The sequence below is a fragment of the Electrona antarctica genome, assembly GCF_951216825.1.
Source record: "Electrona antarctica genome assembly, chromosome: 14".
Lineage (NCBI taxonomy): Eukaryota > Metazoa > Chordata > Actinopteri > Myctophiformes > Myctophidae > Electrona > Electrona antarctica.
In genome coordinates, this window is record NC_136795.1 from 36,289,149 (window position 1) to 36,308,247 (window position 19,099).

At 42.0% G+C, this 19,099-nt stretch overlaps 2 protein-coding genes across 5 annotated transcripts; one reads left to right on the top strand and one right to left on the bottom strand.

Annotated features, from left to right (window-relative positions):
* Window positions 1-334: 334 nt before the first annotated feature.
* Window positions 335-4,971, bottom strand: akt1s1 (AKT1 substrate 1 (proline-rich)). Its single transcript, XM_079521166.1, has 6 exons — window positions 4,793-4,971; window positions 3,230-4,005; window positions 2,868-3,129; window positions 1,932-2,015; window positions 1,666-1,841; window positions 335-1,281 (listed from the first exon to the last, which is right to left on the bottom strand). Exons 2-6 carry the CDS (start codon window positions 3,620-3,622, stop codon window positions 1,144-1,146), a joined length of 1,053 nt encoding a protein of 350 aa, XP_079377292.1. The 5' UTR covers window positions 3,623-4,005; window positions 4,793-4,971; the 3' UTR covers window positions 335-1,143.
* Window positions 4,972-5,071: 100 nt separating this feature from the next.
* Window positions 5,072-18,519, top strand: tbc1d17 (TBC1 domain family, member 17). 4 transcript variants are annotated; one of them, XM_079521151.1, is made up of 18 exons: window positions 5,072-5,210; window positions 6,090-6,223; window positions 7,562-7,657; window positions 9,150-9,227; window positions 9,326-9,437; window positions 9,644-9,827; window positions 10,034-10,145; window positions 10,302-10,478; window positions 10,602-10,727; window positions 10,841-10,944; window positions 11,040-11,134; window positions 11,249-11,365; window positions 11,952-12,052; window positions 12,704-12,803; window positions 13,651-13,748; window positions 14,394-14,510; window positions 14,732-14,818; window positions 16,869-18,519. In XM_079521151.1, the coding sequence occupies exons 2-18, from the start codon at window positions 6,197-6,199 to the stop codon at window positions 17,040-17,042; spliced, it is 1,905 nt and encodes a 634-aa protein (XP_079377277.1). In that variant the 5' UTR covers window positions 5,072-5,210; window positions 6,090-6,196; the 3' UTR covers window positions 17,043-18,519. The 4 variants fall into 4 exon arrangements, 3 of the variants coding, with proteins under 3 accessions (XP_079377277.1, XP_079377278.1, XP_079377276.1); XR_013791602.1 differs by lacking the exon at window positions 5,072-5,210 and having other exon boundaries at window positions 6,048-6,223; window positions 14,394-14,528; window positions 16,869-16,908; XM_079521152.1 differs by lacking the exon at window positions 5,072-5,210 and having other exon boundaries at window positions 6,050-6,208.
* Window positions 18,520-19,099: the final 580 nt, after the last annotated feature.

Sequence of the window (19,099 nt, forward strand, 5' to 3'; positions counted from 1 at the left end):
GACGGGTAATTTCTACATGCCAGACCTTTGGTGTGTCTGATCTGTGTTTGCATCCCATAGAACATAGAAACGACCGGATTAAGGTTGGTGAAGGGTGCGTTAAAACGACCGGATTAAGGTTGGTGAGGGGTGCGTTAAGGGTTGGGAGAGGGTTAAGGTTAGGTTTAGGTGTGCTGCCACATGGGAGGTTAGGGTTAGGGTGACGGTATGAGATAGGTTGTAGGACTAATGACTACACCTTTGGTTAGAAAGAAAATGACTGCCTGGAACAACCTTGAGCCAGGACCCCATTTTGAAAAGTACAGTTCTATAGAATATGAGACAGGCTCATTAATTAGGATTTGCTCCTTTATTTGAAACATAAAAGTATTGAGCGTAACATTTATCTGCTTTTGAAGATGGGACACATTTCTTTTCAACTAAAACCATCGCTCTCTCTCACATACACACAATTGCTTTCTCATTCAACCAGTCAAGAGAACAAGATACTTGGAGCACAGGATACCCTCCACCATACCTTATATAGCTTTGATTTACAATCATTCTAGCAATCAGTCATTCAATGGCAAAAGTAAAAGTACAAATATGTATGTTCTGAAGCCTAATTTATGCTTTGGCAAAAAAAATTAAGTTTTTTTTAAACAGACAAAGAAAAAAAAGTGATGGCCGAAACATAAATTAGGCTTAAGGAGGCACAAATGTCCTCACTCATTTTAAAAGCTACCGTTTAAGCTTTGTGTTGACTCAACCATTTCGTTGTTGTGGCTGTGTCAAATAAGCTATGATATAAAAAGGTTTTAGTGTTTATGATGGTCAATGCAGCAGGTCACTACAGGTACATCTTGGGATCCAATCCGACTGTAAGGTGTGTGGTAGCTAGTGTTTTTGTGTAGGATGAATTGGAGTATAGTGTTGCGAATGACTTTAGTGTGTACAACACAGCCTTGCCTTATGAGTTATTCCTTGCAGCATGTGCCATTAATTTTGGTTAGTGATAAATGGAGGTATTACTTTTTATATGGTTTGAGTCGCATACATCACATATGGCAGGCAATCATGGTCTTGTTATTTTACGACACCATTGCCACTGTGCTCTTCCTCCAACAACTCCACCCTTCTCTCTCTCTCTGTATACCCTTATGATCAGTGTTTAAGGGAGAAGTCTCCTGTGTTGAGACGAGGGCGAGGCAGTGCTCCAAACATCTCCGTTCCATCAGTGGCTCCAGGGGCAAGTAGGGCCTTCATGCTGGCCGCAATGTGCTCCAGGTCAGCACAGCCCACCTGAAGGAGACACAGAGGAAGCGTTAGGAGTTAGAATGTGTGGAGTGAATAAAACGGTGACAGTGGTTCTTGAGGGACTTTCCCAGGCTGGGGATGCCAAAAAATAAATCCCATGATACTGTAACTGATGTTATTTTTGTTGTGTGGGGACAAGAAAGAAGCCACCAGGTCCCAATTAACAATGTGAATTGCATGGTTATTATTTTGACGTGAATGTCATTTGAAAACCATCCGCTCTCAAAAACGGATGCCCACATGGAGCACTCTCACTTCTTGGCAATTGACTCATCTTGTTTGCTTCACTTGAAAGTTTGTGAGTCTTTGCCATACACCATTGCATGATTGTGAATATTATTCATGTTTAAGCGAGCTTGTGACACTAACCCGTTCCCCACTGTTGCCATCTCCTTGGCCAGGTCTGTTTCCTCTGTAGCCCCACACAGGTACAGATACAGGAAGCGAGCGAGCCATGGCCATAGTGTTGGTGTGGCGGGACGAGTATGAAGCCTGACCCATAGCCATGCCGCGTGAGGGTGGCGGAGCATCTTCACTCAAGGACCCTAGGACGAAAGAATAAAGATAAATACATCAACATAACATGAAAATCATGCATACATTTGGCTGTGTCCCCATTGCACTCTTTATCTTACCGTCAGTACTCTCCTCCTCCCCATCAGACTCAAAGAATGGCTCACAGTCACGAGACAGCGAGTCTTCATCCATAGAGAACACACCTGAAATACAGAGGGAGACACAAGTGACCATAAATACATGTCATTGTCTATTTACAGCTGCTGCATACATAAACACCACCATTTTGCACTTGTTTATATTTTAGCATCATTTAGTCATTCATATTACAAACCACCTGAAATAAATGACTCAATGTTCATTCATAAATATTTGTTTTCTCCAAGGTTCAAGGTTGTACTTTGTTACATCCTGTGTACAGGTACATAAGAGTAAAACTTATTTGTTTTGGCATATTTTTGTTTGGCATCTACTATTCCCTTCTTAGTCTTCTTAATATCACAAAGCCAGATGACCAGAGATCTCTGGGGAAATCAAATTCAATGTATGAGCTAAAACAACTAAGAAAACCAGTGCTAATAAACCTTACGCCCACTGGTTTGAAAACCAATCCCATCCCAATATAGTCCCCAAGTCTTGCATTGGTTCTGCGATGCGGTTTCTTTATACAAGCTTTCAGTTTTAGCTCATACATTACATTGTATTTAGATGTCACCAGATGTATCAGTAGCGGAGATCTCTGATCGTATGGCTGTGCTATTCTAGACAACTATTTTTGTCTAGACTTTTAAAATCAGTCTAGAACACAATGATGACTTCGACAAGATTCAAGTCTCTGCACGTTGATTTTCAATTAATGAATCCCATGGGTGACTTAAAAATCTATTACGGTATGATTTTGATAATGGTTGGCGGTAGTATCATCAAGTACACAGTGAGTCATAGTCAATGGGCTAAACATGCCAGACTGGACGATCAGTATGGTCATTTAATACACCTCAAATGCAATTGACTGAAAAATGTGGGGAAACAATGACAGGGAGTTGGGTCCTCACCAGCACTTTCATTCAGATTATGCCTTCTTTCATCTACATCCTCCTCCTCTTCCTCCTCCTCCTCACACTCTTCCTCCAAGTCCAAGATCCTGGGCCTCGGTACCCCTTGTTCCACTCCATCAAGCACACTCATCTCCTCTTCACCATTCTGTCCAGCAGCCAGGCCAATAACAGCTCCTGGACTGTAGATTGACGGATAGCTTTGTGAATACAGTCTGGTATTGGGACTGCCTGTGTCCGGACCACCATCACTGGTAAGGCTCTGAAACAGAGAGGCAACACACAAACGTCATGAATATATCACCTCCATTCATCACAGCAGACAGACAGACAACCATGAAGAGAGCATGCCACTCACTCACCTCCCTTGTTCCAGTGTCCAAGGGCAAGTCAACCATCAGCTTGGTTCCTCCTTGTCCTCCAGCCTTGCGCGTGTGCCTCTGGGCTGTTAACATGGATGTAGAATGCAGCACGGCAATGTCCTCCATGTAGCGACGTGCCGACTCTGCCAGAGCACCTTGACCCCATACGTTGTATGCAAAATCACACTTCCTCTGCAAGGCACTGCTGCTCTCCCTGTTCCTCACCCCTTCTCCCTCTGCAGCTGATGGTCGGAATTTTTTACAGGCTGTGAGAATGGCCAGGTCACAACCAGATTTTTGGCAATAAGCTTCTGCAGCAGAAAGTAGTGCCGACCAGCTTTCTCTGTGGTTGTCTGGGATCTCAGGGTCGGATGACTGGGTAATGGAGGCCATAATGGTTGTGATAACTACTGCCAAAGGCTCACTTGCACTAGTAGTTTTGTACTTATATGACAGCTAGATGTTAAAGGAATGTAATATTGCTAATGACTGCCTTTTGTTGGTCAAGAGTTTGAAGGTATAGTTTAATCGGAGTGCTTAAATTTAGAATGTTAACGTTGACAATTGGTTTCTTTGTTTTGCTGAAGTATGGCAGTAATGTTCTTCTGTCTTGCTGGTTGAGGCCTATCTTTGTATTTTAAGACAAAAAAAGCAGGTGTAGCAGGTAAAGAGGCACCGAGTGACAGTAAGATATGGTATATAGGCTGTGTCTTCATGCAGTGGAGTTAGGGGAGAGATGGAGACTTGTTCCTCGCTGCTAGTGCTGCTGGTGTTACCTGCCAGAAAAGAAAACATTGCAGTTGACATTACAAAAAAGAAAATTACAGGACCAATCACACACATATTATAGTAAACAAGAACACAAGCAGCAAACAACAACTACAACCAACACAACATGGGGGTTCCATTTCCACTGCTCCAGTGAATGTTGTATGTGCAGATAGCTCATACAGTAGCTGCTCTTATTGGTGGTGGGTCGCAATACTATTTGAGTACTCTGGATTTATAAACAAAGTAAGTCCAAAAACATAATTAATCTGTAACTGCCATGTGAATTAACTGCACATCACAATCAAAAATATTTAATTGATAGATCTGCAACGTGCGTTACGTGCCTAGAACTTCAGTTTAGGCACGTAACGCCTGCAGTGACACTTGCATCATGGTTGGTTCTTAAGAACCATGATGCAAGTGTCACTGTCGCAGTCCAACAGTGACCCCCCACCCCCCGTGTCGCTCATTCGTTAAGCTGCTAGCAATAACAACTGGTGGTGCAGAAAAAAGAAAAGGAAGATTGACGCTACTCTCGATTATAATCTCCTTTATCTTCAATAAAATCTTTCCCAATTCAGCGGAACCTTTTTAAATTGCACGCCACGGACTTTTCTGCATGATTGCAGTTGTGTTGTTGATCTTGTTTGTTCACTGTTGCAAGCTGGTTGGCTCAGCTGTGTCTGTGTGTGTGCACCCTCCTCATGACCACATTTCACCTCCATTTTTCTGCTTTGTAGAAGCTCCTCGCGTAACTATTTATGTAAGCCACAAGCACAGACGTTCACTTACGCATTCAGTTCCTTCCTTCCAGACTGTCAGATATACATCGACCTTAAACTTAGTTCCTTTTAGTTCCTTCTTTTGTCCGCCTTCCTTCTCCAAGGATTTCTCTCTCCCCTAGACTCCGACGCAGCCTGTTTACAGACGTTCCAATCAGACGCACGTTGGACACGTGACTATTGGGCTCGGTGGGCGCGCTCGTACTCGTGCTCTGAGTCGTGCACGTGGACGAATGAAGCCAGGGTTTCCTTTCCTAGTTCCTTTCCTTGCTCCCTCGTCCTTGCTTAGTTTGACCAAAACAAGACTGTGCTTAGTTCAAGTTCAATCACATCTAATCTAATCCAGAATAGAGATAGACGTCATGGTTGATTGATTTACTGATTGATTTGAATTTGATTCTGTGAACTCTTGACTGCCAATGCCATAGGTAGGCCTACTACTTTATGTAACAGCAGTGTGAGAGGTAGAAAATAATCGAAGCTTGTGCTGCTGGATTTATGCAGTTATCTTATCTCCCAAGACAGATCAGCATCCAGCAAACTCAAAGGAAAATCGGTTTTTTTTGTCTCTCTCTCTCTCTCTCTCTCTCTCCTTTGTTTAGTTTCCCAAGGTTAATGTAGCTCAGCGAGTCAGTGTAAGACAGAGGACCAAGACAGCGTAAAGCAACTTGCAATGAGTGTGTCATTAAATGTTTCAATGAATGAATGGAGTACAAAGGACCCCGATGGAAACAGGCCATAGTGCTTTCTTAATCTTGGGTCTCTATTCTCTAAATCCTCTTAACATGCCTTTAACTGTACTCTCCTCCTGTACCTGTCTTTGCAAACTGTTAACAAATGAATCACTGTAGCTTTGCATCCCTGCAACAGGAGTTACCCAGTGAAGAATTTTAATAGGCCTTTTCACACTTACTTGACAACATAAATAAGTCCAAGTTTATATTTCAATTGCAGTGTTTAAATTGTGAATATATCAGACAGTAACTGACAGGAAATACAAAATTGTTCCTTTTATACATGCACAGTAGTAAAGTTAAGATGTTCTTCCACTGACACATGCCCTGTGTTGCTGTGCCCTGCAGTGGCCAGTAGATAGTGGTTCTCAAACTGGAGCAGTTGAGGCCGTGGGTTCCATCCAGGGGTCCCCTGCAAAATGTGATTAAATATTTGTAAATTACAAACATTTGTAAATTTACAAATATGTGCATAATTGCATTGCATAATTGCATTTTCATGTTTGTTGACAGTGACAGCGGCGCCCTGTTGTAATCACACAGGTCAACATGTGATTGATATGTTCCTCGCAGGGGGGCGGGGCCTCTCTGGGGGCGGTGCTTCGCTCAGGGAGGAAGTGCACTGTGACGTGACGTTATTTTGTTTTGGAAAAAGCGACAGATAGCAGACAACAGAAGAAATGGAGCCAAAGGTAGACAACCCCAAGGTACCTAACTATGTTATCGAAATGTTTATCATATTGGCAGTTTTTGTTTATTTGTTTATTTTAACTTTATTAGCACCCGTTGCTAGCTTTTAGGTGATCATGTCGCCTCCGCTTCAAAGTCATTTAATTTCTTGTGTACAGCAAGAGCAACGGAACTAGCCGAGCTAACATGTACACACTGTAGACTAGCTTTACGATAGATTAGCACAAACAAACACGGGCACATTTCTCAGAATATGCTGGAAATTAGACTATTTGGACAGTTATTACATAATGTTCACTGTGATGTGTATCCATGCAGCCGCAAGCCATAATCCACAGATTTTAGCTAGCCTAAGATTTAGAGTAGACTCTCGTAGATGTATTTTAGCGATTCTGACATTTTCAATCTGAAGTGTAAGAATCGATCAAATACATACGAGAGTCTAAAATCTTAGGCTAGATTTTAGCCTAATTAATCATCATAGTATGGATAATGGAACCACCCCATGAATCCGATCGCATATGTTGTCATGATCGACTGCCCTGAAAGACAAATTGTCTATTTGATCGTGATTACTGTACACATGTCCGTTTATATTGGTTACAATGCCCGAAAAATAATCATGATCCCTCAAATATGTCGTTACATATGGCTGGTTTGGCTTGCTGGTGTTCTATAAACACTGCAATGGTAAATCCCCACTCAGGCAGGCCAGGTTTCATGACTCAGGTGACTCACTTTCACGTGACAAATATTTTGGAGATTACTATAGTAGGGGGGTGGGATTTATTTATGTAGGCTGGGAGTGGGACGCAGAAGGAGAGGTTTTCGTGCTGAGAAACTTTAATAACCCCCCACTTTTTTTTCCTAATGGCCCAAAAGTTAATGCCCTCCCTTTGGCAGTGTTTCCAATCTGAGAGTTATATTTATGACCCAAAATGTAATGGTTAATACTTGTCATTCCATCCTCAATCATCATGGTTATTGTTGCAATAAAAAACACATCTTGTTGATGCCCTGCTTTTGAGGCCCTGTTTTGAAGTTGAATAAGTAGTAGAGTAGATCAGTGTATTTCTTTGATATAAGTTATTGCAGAATTCAAGTTCCCACCTGAAACTTCTGCCACAGAGAATCACTGCTATATATAACACATGCAATGGCAGTGAGTGTCAATACCCATACATTACCTTCATAGACACACTTTAGCACAAATGCACTGGCCCCACCTGTCACTTCCACAGGAATCTAGTGTAACTGGAAGTGCAACAGGTCACCATGGATGTGAATTTACCATTTCTGATTGATGCCGCTGTTTTACATTTACAGTAAGTGGGGCTTTGTCTCTCTCTCCTCAGCTGATATTTGAGAAGGAAGGAGTGTACCTCCACACCAACGTCAAGAGGAATAACCAGGACACAAGCATCCCTGGGTTCATTCGCATTGTGGAGCGGGTAAGAACAACCAGTGAGAATCTGAATTATTTTATTTGCTAGGAATGTTTGCACATAGAACTGTAAGTACAAGGAAGGTGTCTCTTAGATTGGTGCATTACAGTGCAGTGTGAAAATATATTAAAAAAAGATAAAGGTTAAAAGTGCAATATTGGTATTGTCACATGCACTTACAAAACATCAATATTGCAGGAAGGGCAATTCTTGTACAACCACAGATTTTCAAGGCTGTAATCCTGTACTGTGTGTGTGTGCGTGCGTGTGCGTGCATGTAAAATACAAATTGTCTGCAGTAGTAGTGGTGATAAACTGCATTTTTACACTGCAGCCATGCAGTAAAACGCTGGATACAGTGAATGCCAGTATGTGCAATCAGTGGCGTGCACAGATAGACACTAGGGGGTGCTAGAGCACCCCCTGCCCTTTTGGCAATGTGCCCTTTTGGAAAAAAGAAAGAAAAAAAACAACATTTTTTTCTCTTTTTTTTTTGATTTTTTAAAAATAGCAGACCTACAAGCTCATAGCGCGCCACTCGGTGGCGCGCTATGAGCTTGTAGATCTGCTATTTTTCAATAGCTAAAGCATAACATAATGCTAACACCAAAAGGGGTTCCCGCCCAAAATGGATTAAGGCAACCGGCCGGTTCCACGCGCTGCACAAGGTGCCCTTTTTTAACTTGAGCACCTGCCCCTCTAAATGTCTGTGCACGCCACTGTGTGCAATGGTGAATGGGAATCATCAGTCTGTATAATACAATACAGGCTATGGATGGATATGTCTAAAGACTTAAACGTAGGAACTATTGAGCTCTGTTGTATTATATATGCGCAGAAAGAGATAATATATACTAGTACTACATTCCCCTTTGCACTTGTTTGTACTGTGCCCCCAGAGATATTGGTGGTAAAACAGGAGGGGATAGTAGTAGACAGTTAAAGCAGGTGTGGGAGGCATATCTTACCAGAGGGTGGTCTTTGAAAGAGGGGATATCCAGGTTGAGAATAATAATACATTTTATTTATAAGGCGCCTTTCAGGGTACTCAAGATCGCCGTACAACAGGATAAAAACAGTCAATACAAAGACACAGGTAAAAGCAAAACTAAGGTACTTCTGTCCTGTCTAATTCAGCAGACATGCCTTTGGGCTAATTGGTGGTACAACAGGTTAAAAACAGTTAATACGGCCTGGGCCGTGGCTCAGCGGTCCAGGCACCTTGGCCGGTAATCCCGACGGCCTTTACTGCATGTCACTCCCCCATCTCTATCCCCCATTTCCTGTCGGCCTACTGTCTGTCCCTCTATAAAAATATAAAATAAAGGCGAAAGCCGCAAAAAAAACATAAAAAACCCCCCCCAAAAAAACACAGTTAAAAGCAAAACTACAGTACAGCTTGCAGCAAAAGAGAACAGTCAGCATTCCTCGCTCCACTGTCCTGTCTAATTCAGCAGACATGCCTTTGTGCTAATTGGGACGAAATGTTTGTCTTTAGGGTGGGGAGCCAGCTTTAGAGTGGAGCCCCCTAGAGGATGCAGGTCGAAGTGCCCCTGCTGTATTCTACACAAAAAAGGTAAGCAGATGTTTGTTTGATGCTCATGAATACCTGGCACTCTTTTTTTTTTTGGTCAAACATATTCACACATACAGTACCAACTCTGTACCCTTCAGGATGGAGAAGGAGGGGAGGAGGATACCAACTTTGACCCTGGATATGAACCAGACTGGGCAGTCATCAGCAACGTGAAGAGAGACAGAGACCGTGTCCCAGCCAAAAACACGGGTATGTTTTCAGACATTGCCACAAATGGCTACTATTGTTTGTGAAGGATTGCTTTTCAGTCTAGTATGGAAAGCGATACAATATGAATCAGATAGACTATACTCATCAGATTTTAAGATGAAAATTATGTTTTGATTCAGGAAGCCGGCAGCAATACATGAAGCAAATAATGGTGGTTACTGGTTATCTTTGTATGTCTCTCCCAGGTGAGTGGTCATTTTCGTTGCCCGTCACCGAGCTGTACTCTCTTAGGAGGTCACGGTTCACCTTGGGGAGAAACTTCCTGGTCTTGACCAGTAGGGGCGGTCACCCACTCCCCCCTCTGCATTTCCACAGAGGCGGAACCAGAGAGCTGCTAAGAGCCCTGCAGCGTTATATCATCCTCTCTCCGTAAGCTTTTTTATTTTATTTTGGGGTATATATATATATAATCACATGTCAGATGGCTAGACAACCTATATGCAGTGCTGATGTGTCCCTCTTGACGCATCACATGATTGGAACAACATCACATGATTGTTAATGTTTTGTCTCCTCATTTGTTTTGTTTTTTACAGTTTCTATGTGTATGTATAATGTATTTCTGTTATCCTTAGGTCGCCACTTGATGGGAGGGTCTTCCTTGCCTATCCCCATGACTCGGGCGCCCTCTCACAGTCATTTGATGAGCTACAGCTCTTTGATGACGGAGGTGCTGATCTTGTCTCGGTACAGTCACTGTTGTTATTTTTGTTTTGTTTGTGTGTGCGTTCGTTCGTTTTTGCGTCCCTAATTGAAAATATTGTCTTCAAAGAAAGGAGGTAGGGGAGAAGATGGCACATTTGAATCTGTTTCTTTGTAATTCTTTTCTCTGTGCTGCTATAGAGATTCATCCAAGACCCCTATGCCACTACCTTCGGCGGATTCTCCAAAGTCACCAATTTCTTCCGGGGGGCCCTTCGTCCTCCAGATTCATCAAACCACCACCACCACCATCGTAATCAGGACCCCAGTGTGCAGCCCTCGCTGGAGGAAGAGCCTGGATTTGAACTCATCACTTGTGTAAGAATCCAAAAAGAGAATTTACAGTTTACAGAGCTACTTATCTATACTCATGTGACTATACCAGATATGGAGATTACACGATTATATACAGTGTTATAGCATAACGCTTGTCTCGTCCAGGGGGCGGAGCTAGGTCCCAGACCGGAGGTAACGCGGGGGCAACCAATGGAGCAATGGGAGGAGTTCCTGGATGCCGAAGGCCGTGTGCAGAACCCAGAGAGAATCAAAGAGCTAGTGTTCCGAGGGGTAGGATTGAAAATGTTATATCACCACTCTCACATGGAAGCTACAGTATCTCATGCCAAAACATTTTTTTTTTCAGATGTTTTGATATTATGTTCCTTTGACATTTCCTCCAGGGTATCACGCCAAACCTGAGGAAAGATGTGTGGAAGTTTCTCCTGGGCTTTTATCCATGGAACAGCACTGCCAAGGAAAGGGAGGACATTCTGAGGGTTAAGACGTCAGTGTTTTATCACAGTACACTTCTTTCACCTGGTGTGATAATACTGAATCACACGATAGTTGATTATTTTCCTGCCTTTCTTGTCTCCTCAGGGACGAATACTTCAGAATGAAGGTGCAGTGGAAGTCAGTTAGTGAAGAGCAGGAGATGAGAAACTCCCTCCTCAGAGGATACCGAAGCCTCATCGGTCAGGACTGCTGTCTATAAAAAATAAAACATGCATGTGCCTTCTTTATTGGTCAGCTTCCTGGTTTGAACATTCATGTGTTGTTAAATGTCTACCTTTGTTATTCTGTGACAGAGAGAGACGTGAGTAGGACAGACAGACACAACGCCTTTTTCTCCGGGAACGATAACCCAGGACTGACTCTCCTCCACGATGTTCTGATGACCTATTGCATGTACAACTTTGATCTTGGTAAGTCAACTCTTTCAGTGTAAAATATTTTCATTTCAGTCATAATTGCACTTGCTAAGTTTAGCATTTTATGAACTTCCTGTATGAATCCTACACATACCTGACGACCTGATTTATCAGTTCTTTGCCATATAGGGCCCCTAGACTCTGGAACAGCCTACCTGGGAATATTGGTGTAGCAATATCAGTCCTATCTTAAATCACATCTCAAAACCCATTTTATAGACTCCATTGTTATTAATAGGTGCTGTGATTGTGTCTATTGGTTTATTTTATGCATGTTAGCTTAATGTTTTTTTTAACTACACTAGTTACTTGTAACTAGCCTCGGAACCCAGGCTTTTATTTTCGTTCGCCTTTAGCTCAAAAAGTAAAGCCTGGGGAAACCCAAAATCTGGCATAGGAAGTGGGAGCCAACTAGTACTGCGCTAACCGGGCGCGTCGCTCCAAATTTGGTGACGTCGGCGTTCTCCACTGTTTTCTACTGGGGTTTATTAGTAGTATTGTTACCACACAGTAAGTGAATGTCACACACAGATGCCACCTTTCTGTGACTGTCTTCTTTTGTCTCCTGTAATCTGTCCAGGCTATGTCCAGGGAATGAGTGACCTGCTGGCGCCCCTCCTATTCGTTACTCAGAATGAGGTGGAGTCCTTCTGGTGCCTGACTGGCTTCATGGATCTTGTGGTTAGTCGTTACGAAGCTAAAATCTCATCAGTGAATTACGCTTTTGACTGACGAGTATGTCCGTCATTTGACATATGGTGTTGCTGTGTCACATTGAATGGGGCGTAAGTAAACTGTTACTTACACACCCTGTGTAAGTCATATGTTTTGGTAAAACAATTAAAGCTCTATATTCTAATGGTAAGGTTAGTTCAGTAACAATGCATTTTCAGTTCAGGACACCAGTGTTTTTCCAATCAGGAGAGAGAACCCCACAAAGATAATTTATGAGCTTAACGTTTTTAATGTTACACTGGCAAATTTGTCTGCTACTGTCTTTTGTTTCATCACTTCCAAATTCCAATTAGTTATATTTGTATTATTCTGTCTGAGTTCTTTCTCATTATTGGATGAAATTGGTATCCCGACAGCCAGCATGAAAATGTATTTTAAGTTCACTGAAGATGTTACTGAACAAACTGCTATAGTGCTATAGTATTGATTATCAGCATATATTAAATATCACTTACACCCATTTAACATAGTTTTTAGTTGCATTGTTTATTTTTACACACTGAGTAGTGTGGTGAAGTGCTACCAATTGAAGTGTTGACACTACTGACCACTACTGGTCACTGTATGATGTACGTGTCTCTTTCAACCTCTCCACAGCGTAATAACTTTGAAGAGTCTCAGGAGGCCATGAAAAAGCAGCTCCTTCAGCTTAGCATCCTGCTGAAAGCTCTGGACCCAGAACTCTGTGATTACCTTGGTGTGTGAGAACATTCAGTATATTAATTTACCCCATACTACATTATCAGCAACCAATGTTTTATTTTAGTTTAGCCTATTGTCCTGCAATTATTACTCTATTTATGGTGAGCTCAAGATTTAATAATATTTATAACGTCTCAGCGTTCTTATGGGCAACCTCAGTCTGTCACAGTAAAACACTCATTCATTTATCCATTTGTAACTCTGAAGGTACTTGCATACTGGGATTGTAACAAATAAACAATCTGAAAATGTGTTGTAGTATTTAGTATAATTCGATGATGCTTCATTCATACAATTTGAAGCTTTTATTCTTTAAAAGATTGGGCCTATATTGATAGCCTTTATTGGCAGTAGAATGACAGGAAATGGGGAGAGACCTAGAGAGATGGGGAGTGACATGCAGCAAAGGTCATTGGGATTCGAACCCGTGACACGCTGTCAGGCTGGCGTTGCAGCCTAGGGTGCCCGGACCACCACGCCAGCGGCCTGGGCGCTTTTATTATTTTTTTGAAAATTAATTATGTCGCTTTATCGCCACGTAATTTTCTGTGTGGATGTACTCGTGACACCAACGGCAGTTTAAATGAATCAGAATTTATCACACAAAATAAATGCTCCCGGTGTGTAACGACCCTGAGATTGTACTGCAAATGTAACGAAATGGACCCTTATTGCCCCATTTGGTTACATGTATGTACACTACACTCTCAGAGATACTGTAAATGAATGCTCATTATTTCACAGTGCAGGCAAAGCTTGTTGATTGTGGCATTTTTGTGACCATTTTGCCATTTCTATCTGTTGAAATCAGAACAGTAACAGTGTCCTTCTGCCCCTATCAGACTCCCAGGACAGCGGCTCTCTTTGTTTCTGCTTCCGTTGGTTATTGATCTGGTTCAAGAGAGAGTTTTCCTTTGAGGACATTCTCATCCTGTGGGAGGTGAGAGCACAACACCTACCTGAACATGTTTTGCAGCACTTTAAAGGCTGGCGACATACATGTACTTCAACAAATACATTTTAGTCACATGTTTTATATACTTTATGCAGCTTCACGTTTTTTGATTGATTGAGTACTTTATTAGTTAGAAATGTAAACTGCGCAAGGTACAGTCAGACATTGAGGCCAAAATCATAACACAAAAACATTATTCATCCAGTGCTGGAATGGAACATTTTGCCATCTGGATGGAATATCTGACAAATCACACACAAAGTTTGCATTGGTGTCTCTGCAGTGATGTTCGGCTAGTTAAAATATCTCTAAGGTGCAAGAAGTAATGAAAAGTAGCATTGTTTCCTCCACAATTATGTAATTCTGTTCATACTTTTTGCAAACAAAAAGTATGCTGCAGCCATCTATACAGTACAGTTCTCTATATAGGGTAAACTTGAACTCTGAGAGGGCAAATTAACTCGTAAAGGTCAATTTGTATCCAAAAGGGTCTACTAAATGTCTCAGTAAGGATACATTAGGATTTCACTGTGTAGTTTCTGTCGCATACAGAAAAATATAAGGCACACTGAAACAAGAAATGAAAATAAATCGCTAATAAATAGCTAAACATGCTCTTTTATGCCCTAGGTGATGTGGACTCGGCTGCCCTGTGATAACTTTCACCTGCTGATCGCCTCTTCTATTCTGATATCCCAGCGAGGGGAGTTGATTGGATCTGATCACGATTTCAATACCATTTTGAAGGTGTGTCTGTGATGATGGGTGGGTTATTTTGTATTCAGACAGGAACACCCACGTCATAGATTAGATTTAACCATGTGTTGCAACAGTGTTGCAAACTACTACGGCTCTGCTCAAGATGTTTTCATGAAGTAGCCAAGCCGCATGCTAAGCTAACAACCAAACAAGCAAAGATTTCCTCAGCGTTAAAAACTGAACACCTTTTTATAATTTCCCATCAACAGCACATAAATGAACTGACAATGAAGCTGGATCTGCAGGTGGTACTATGTGGAGCAGAGGCTATCTACCTACAGCTGGTCACCTGTAAGGTAAGAATTGACCTATACAATCTAGACAGTAGGTTGTACTCTGAGAGTGTACATGGACCCGTACAGGTCCATCTGTTTGAAAGGTTTTTCTCCTTGGATAGTACTTTGGAGAAACACAACAGAGAGTCAACAGAGTCAACACAACAGAAAGTCCCTCACCCCAAACTATAGTTACTTTCTAAGCATCTTTCTCTTTTTTCATATTCTCACTGTTTACATGTTACTGTAACTCATTCACTGCCAGATGAAATACCTAAATGTACCACCCAGTGGCAGCTTTTATTTTCTTCCTGTATTTCCTTACATTTTAAGTAGTCACTAAATATTTAGCTCCAGTAAGATCGCACCCTCGCACGGGTGATTACAACAGTATTCAAGATATCAGGATATGTAATATCTAAGATACATATGTATTGTACTGTGCTTGGGAAATCTGACAGGACAATACAATACAAATAATACAGTATACTTGGTACTGGCTACTACTGGCAGTTACTAGGTCATAAAGTGGACCCCTGACCCAGGAGCAGTGGTTGTGCATTGACAAAACTCACATTTTAAGAGTGAAAAAGACTATTCAATTGAAAATGGGAAAAATTCACCCAATGGAATGCCATCTCCAATAATCTTGGTTGGATGTAACTTAACTGTGTGGATAGATGTGATGTGTGATACTGTAACTGTGCATACGCCTAATTTCTAGGTGTGCGAAAGTTTTCTCCTACAGTTGATACTGTAACTGTAAAAGAAAATAACTTTTAAGTAGGGAAAAAATAATTAGCAAAAGGTTTCCATTCGACAGCGACAATATTCTATCTATTTCTGCCTGTCTGTTGGAGAAAGGGAAAGGGGGGGGGGGGGGGTTATTTTTGTCACAGTACATTTGCACATACATGAGATGTGTGATGAATCTGTGGCCTCTACATTTAGCCTGTCCTAGGAGGAGCAGTGAGTGCTATTAATACAGCTCCGGGAGCAGTTGGAGGTGTACAGTTGGGTGCCACCGATATTGTCCCTTATCATTTGACCCATTTAGGCCTGACCTCAACATTTAAAAAAATCCTTCTAAATCCTCCAGTTTTCTGAAATAAATATTTTCACGATTTTTCAAAAATAGCAGACCTACAAGCTCGTAGCGCGCCACTCGGTGGCGCGCTATGAGCTTGTAGATCTGCTATTTTTCAATAGCTAAATTATAACATAATGTTTAAAACACCAAAAGGGGTTCCCGCCCAAAATGGGTTAACTGTCCTTTTGCGCAGATCACGCAAACCTCAGCAAAAAGAAAAGGACAATATCGATGGCCTCCAACTGTAGGGCTATATCTTGCGCCATCCCTTACCCATTCTACAAGCTCACAACGTGTCGATGTAGATCGGCTAGTTGGGGATGAGATTAGACACACCAACGGACCGACATGCGGAAACAACGGTCAGACATGCGGTCGAACATGCACTGCTCCCGTGCTTGCGGTTCGGGTTAGGTTAGGGTTTGAGGTAGGTTGTCGGTCTAATGACAGTCGGACCAATAGTATGTCTAAACTAAAGCCTGGTTCCCCAATAGGCGGCCCGCGGGCCATTTGCGGCCCGCGGAGCGCCCCCTTGCGGCCCGCGGAAGAATTAAAATGGCATTATATAAATGGCATTAAATGGGGGTCAGTAGCCTATGCATGTCAAACTGGGCATCCTTTTCAAATGGGGTCCTGCCCTGAAAAGGAATTTTCAGGGCAAGACCTCGACCTCACGCGTGCGGACTCGGCCCCCAGCCTGGTACCCTAGTCAAAATATGGCCCTCGAGGAAAATTAATTGGGGAACCCTGACTGTACCCGCTAGTTTTTTTAAATGTTTTTCAAAATAGTAAATAAGGGTGGCGCAAGATAGGGCCCTTAAATGTCTTGCTCAGGGACACATAGACTGGGGCCCTTCCTGATTCCTAGACGACCTCTCTACCTACACATTCAGCCCTTTGTTCCTTTCCTCTATCCTTCATCTCTGTCACACGTCCCCCACATTCACCCTTCACTCTCTTGTCTGTGTTGTGCCCATGCAGGAGCTGCCTGTCAAGGTGCAGGAGGTTATGGGACTCTACGTTCCCTTTCCCTCCAGCTCTGAAGAGACGAGCCCAGACTCTGAAATGTATGAGACACACCATCAGGCACAAGGAGCTGCCTCCGCCAACCCATGTTGCACTAGCAGTGCATCAGCATCGCATCCCTCCCATTGAGCTATGGTCCCGCCCCCTATCTACCCTCAAGCCTGAATACGTGCTCCATTGATATTGATACACAGTAAAACCCTTATTGGTCCATTTGGTTGCATTTGGACACTCCTAGAGTTACAAGTGGACAAACTAATACAGAGGATTTTACTGTGCGTGGAGGGGGGAAAGCATTGAATGGACGTACTGTATGGAATATGTTTATATATGAAAGAATATATGCTGTTATGGATATTATCTGGAATGGTGGTGTTGATAATTGTCCATATTCAGTCACACAGCGGCCCATATGCTCCTAGGAGCAAAAATGGCTGCCGTGAGGCTAGGATTAATGAGGAAAACCGATCACACTGCAATGAGCAGTTGAGTGTGCGTTCCGTGGCTGTAATTACCACTGTAGCAGACAGAGGGCATTGTTGGGTGAGAGAAGAAGCTTTTTTCCAGTGTATGTTAATGAATGTGTTATTATTACCCAGAATGTTTCAGCATTATAGCTGTATTTGCAGTGATTTTCTGTTATGTGCAACAATGTTTTCCCTCTCCTTATCATTGATAACTGTAACCATCTTTCTTTCTTTGTGAGGGAGTTATGCCATCGTTTTCTCTTCTTTTGTGTATGATGCTGCTATTTTACACCCTGATTGTTTTATCATTGCCTCCCTAGTCCTTGTCACCGTGCTTTGTTTAACTTTTCTCTGTTCCCCTGTGGCCCTCTCACTCTAAAGGGATAAAAAAGAAGGATAAACTCACCGACAACGTGTTGGTATAGTACTGTATGCCATTCCAGCCCTATGCAATCTTTGCATGCCTTATAGATTTTACATGCAGTGTGATAAGCCTTTCTGTACTTACCTGTTCTATGTCATTACCTTTTCACTCACCGATTGTTACCAAATAAATGGTTAAATCTTACCTAAACACGGTATTGGATTTCAAATTGCTGATTTGATTTCATTCGAGTGGTTGGTTTGTCACTTCAGATTCACACGTTTTAGCCTCTGAGGTTTTCCTCTCATTATGCCTGTCATTATTGCATAACTGTCTAATCACAATTGTTTTTGCATAATTGTCAATCATTTTCAAACGTCTGTATAAATTAATCTGTTGAAAAATAGCAATAATTTCGCTACCTTAAGATATACCTTAAAATGCAAGGCCTGTTTTGGCCATTATTTTCTCTGTATATTCAAGTTATTTGTCATATTTGCCATATTTGCCCTGTTTACAAAGCCTAAAGGGTAAGCATACATTTTGATTTATGTTACAATGTATGTTTCAAACAATTTATTGTGAACTAAAATGACCGATGTAGTGATGTCTAAGACTTTAATTGAAGGCCCAATCTGGGATGGTTTTGAAAATATATTAATTATAGGGATATATTGACATTATGTCCTTTAATAATTTTGCCGACAAATACTGTTTAAAATAATTTGTTTTGTTGAGCAGTCAATCACCTTGAATAAAAACATCTCCACTGCTATTTCTTATTTTTGGTGGTGGGAGTGTCTTGTTTACATACTGTATGTATCACTAATTGGACCTTTAACATAATAGACAAAAGTCTTTGACAAAGAAACATGTGCTTAGTAACTGGTTAACCCAACTAGTGGCCCTATAATGGAGAGGGGGCTAGGTCAGGGACAATGTTTTATGGTGTTCCCCCTCTCTGCCCTGTGTTTCTCAAAAGTTCTCAACAAAGTAGAAATACCCGTAAAAATGATATTGTCTCCTCTGAGGAACTGATAAGGCAGCTGAAAGATACAGTTAAAAGTGTGAATCAGTTCAGGTCATGTGAAAATTGGTCGTTTGGTTTGCAGAACAAATTCCCAGTTTGAAATGATAAGATACTCCCATATTTGTTTGCATCATGCAGTGTCTCAACTTGTGAACTGGTTAAACTTTGCCCTCATCACTCTCCTCCCCCCCTCACTGACCAGCAGGTGTCTGTGTGAGGTGAAAGGCTCGGGAAAAATGGGGCCTCTGTTCTCCACTGTTCTGGGAAATGAGCTGGAAAATGAGGGGCGTTGAACCACACCCCCTTCTCAGGACCCGGTGGAGTC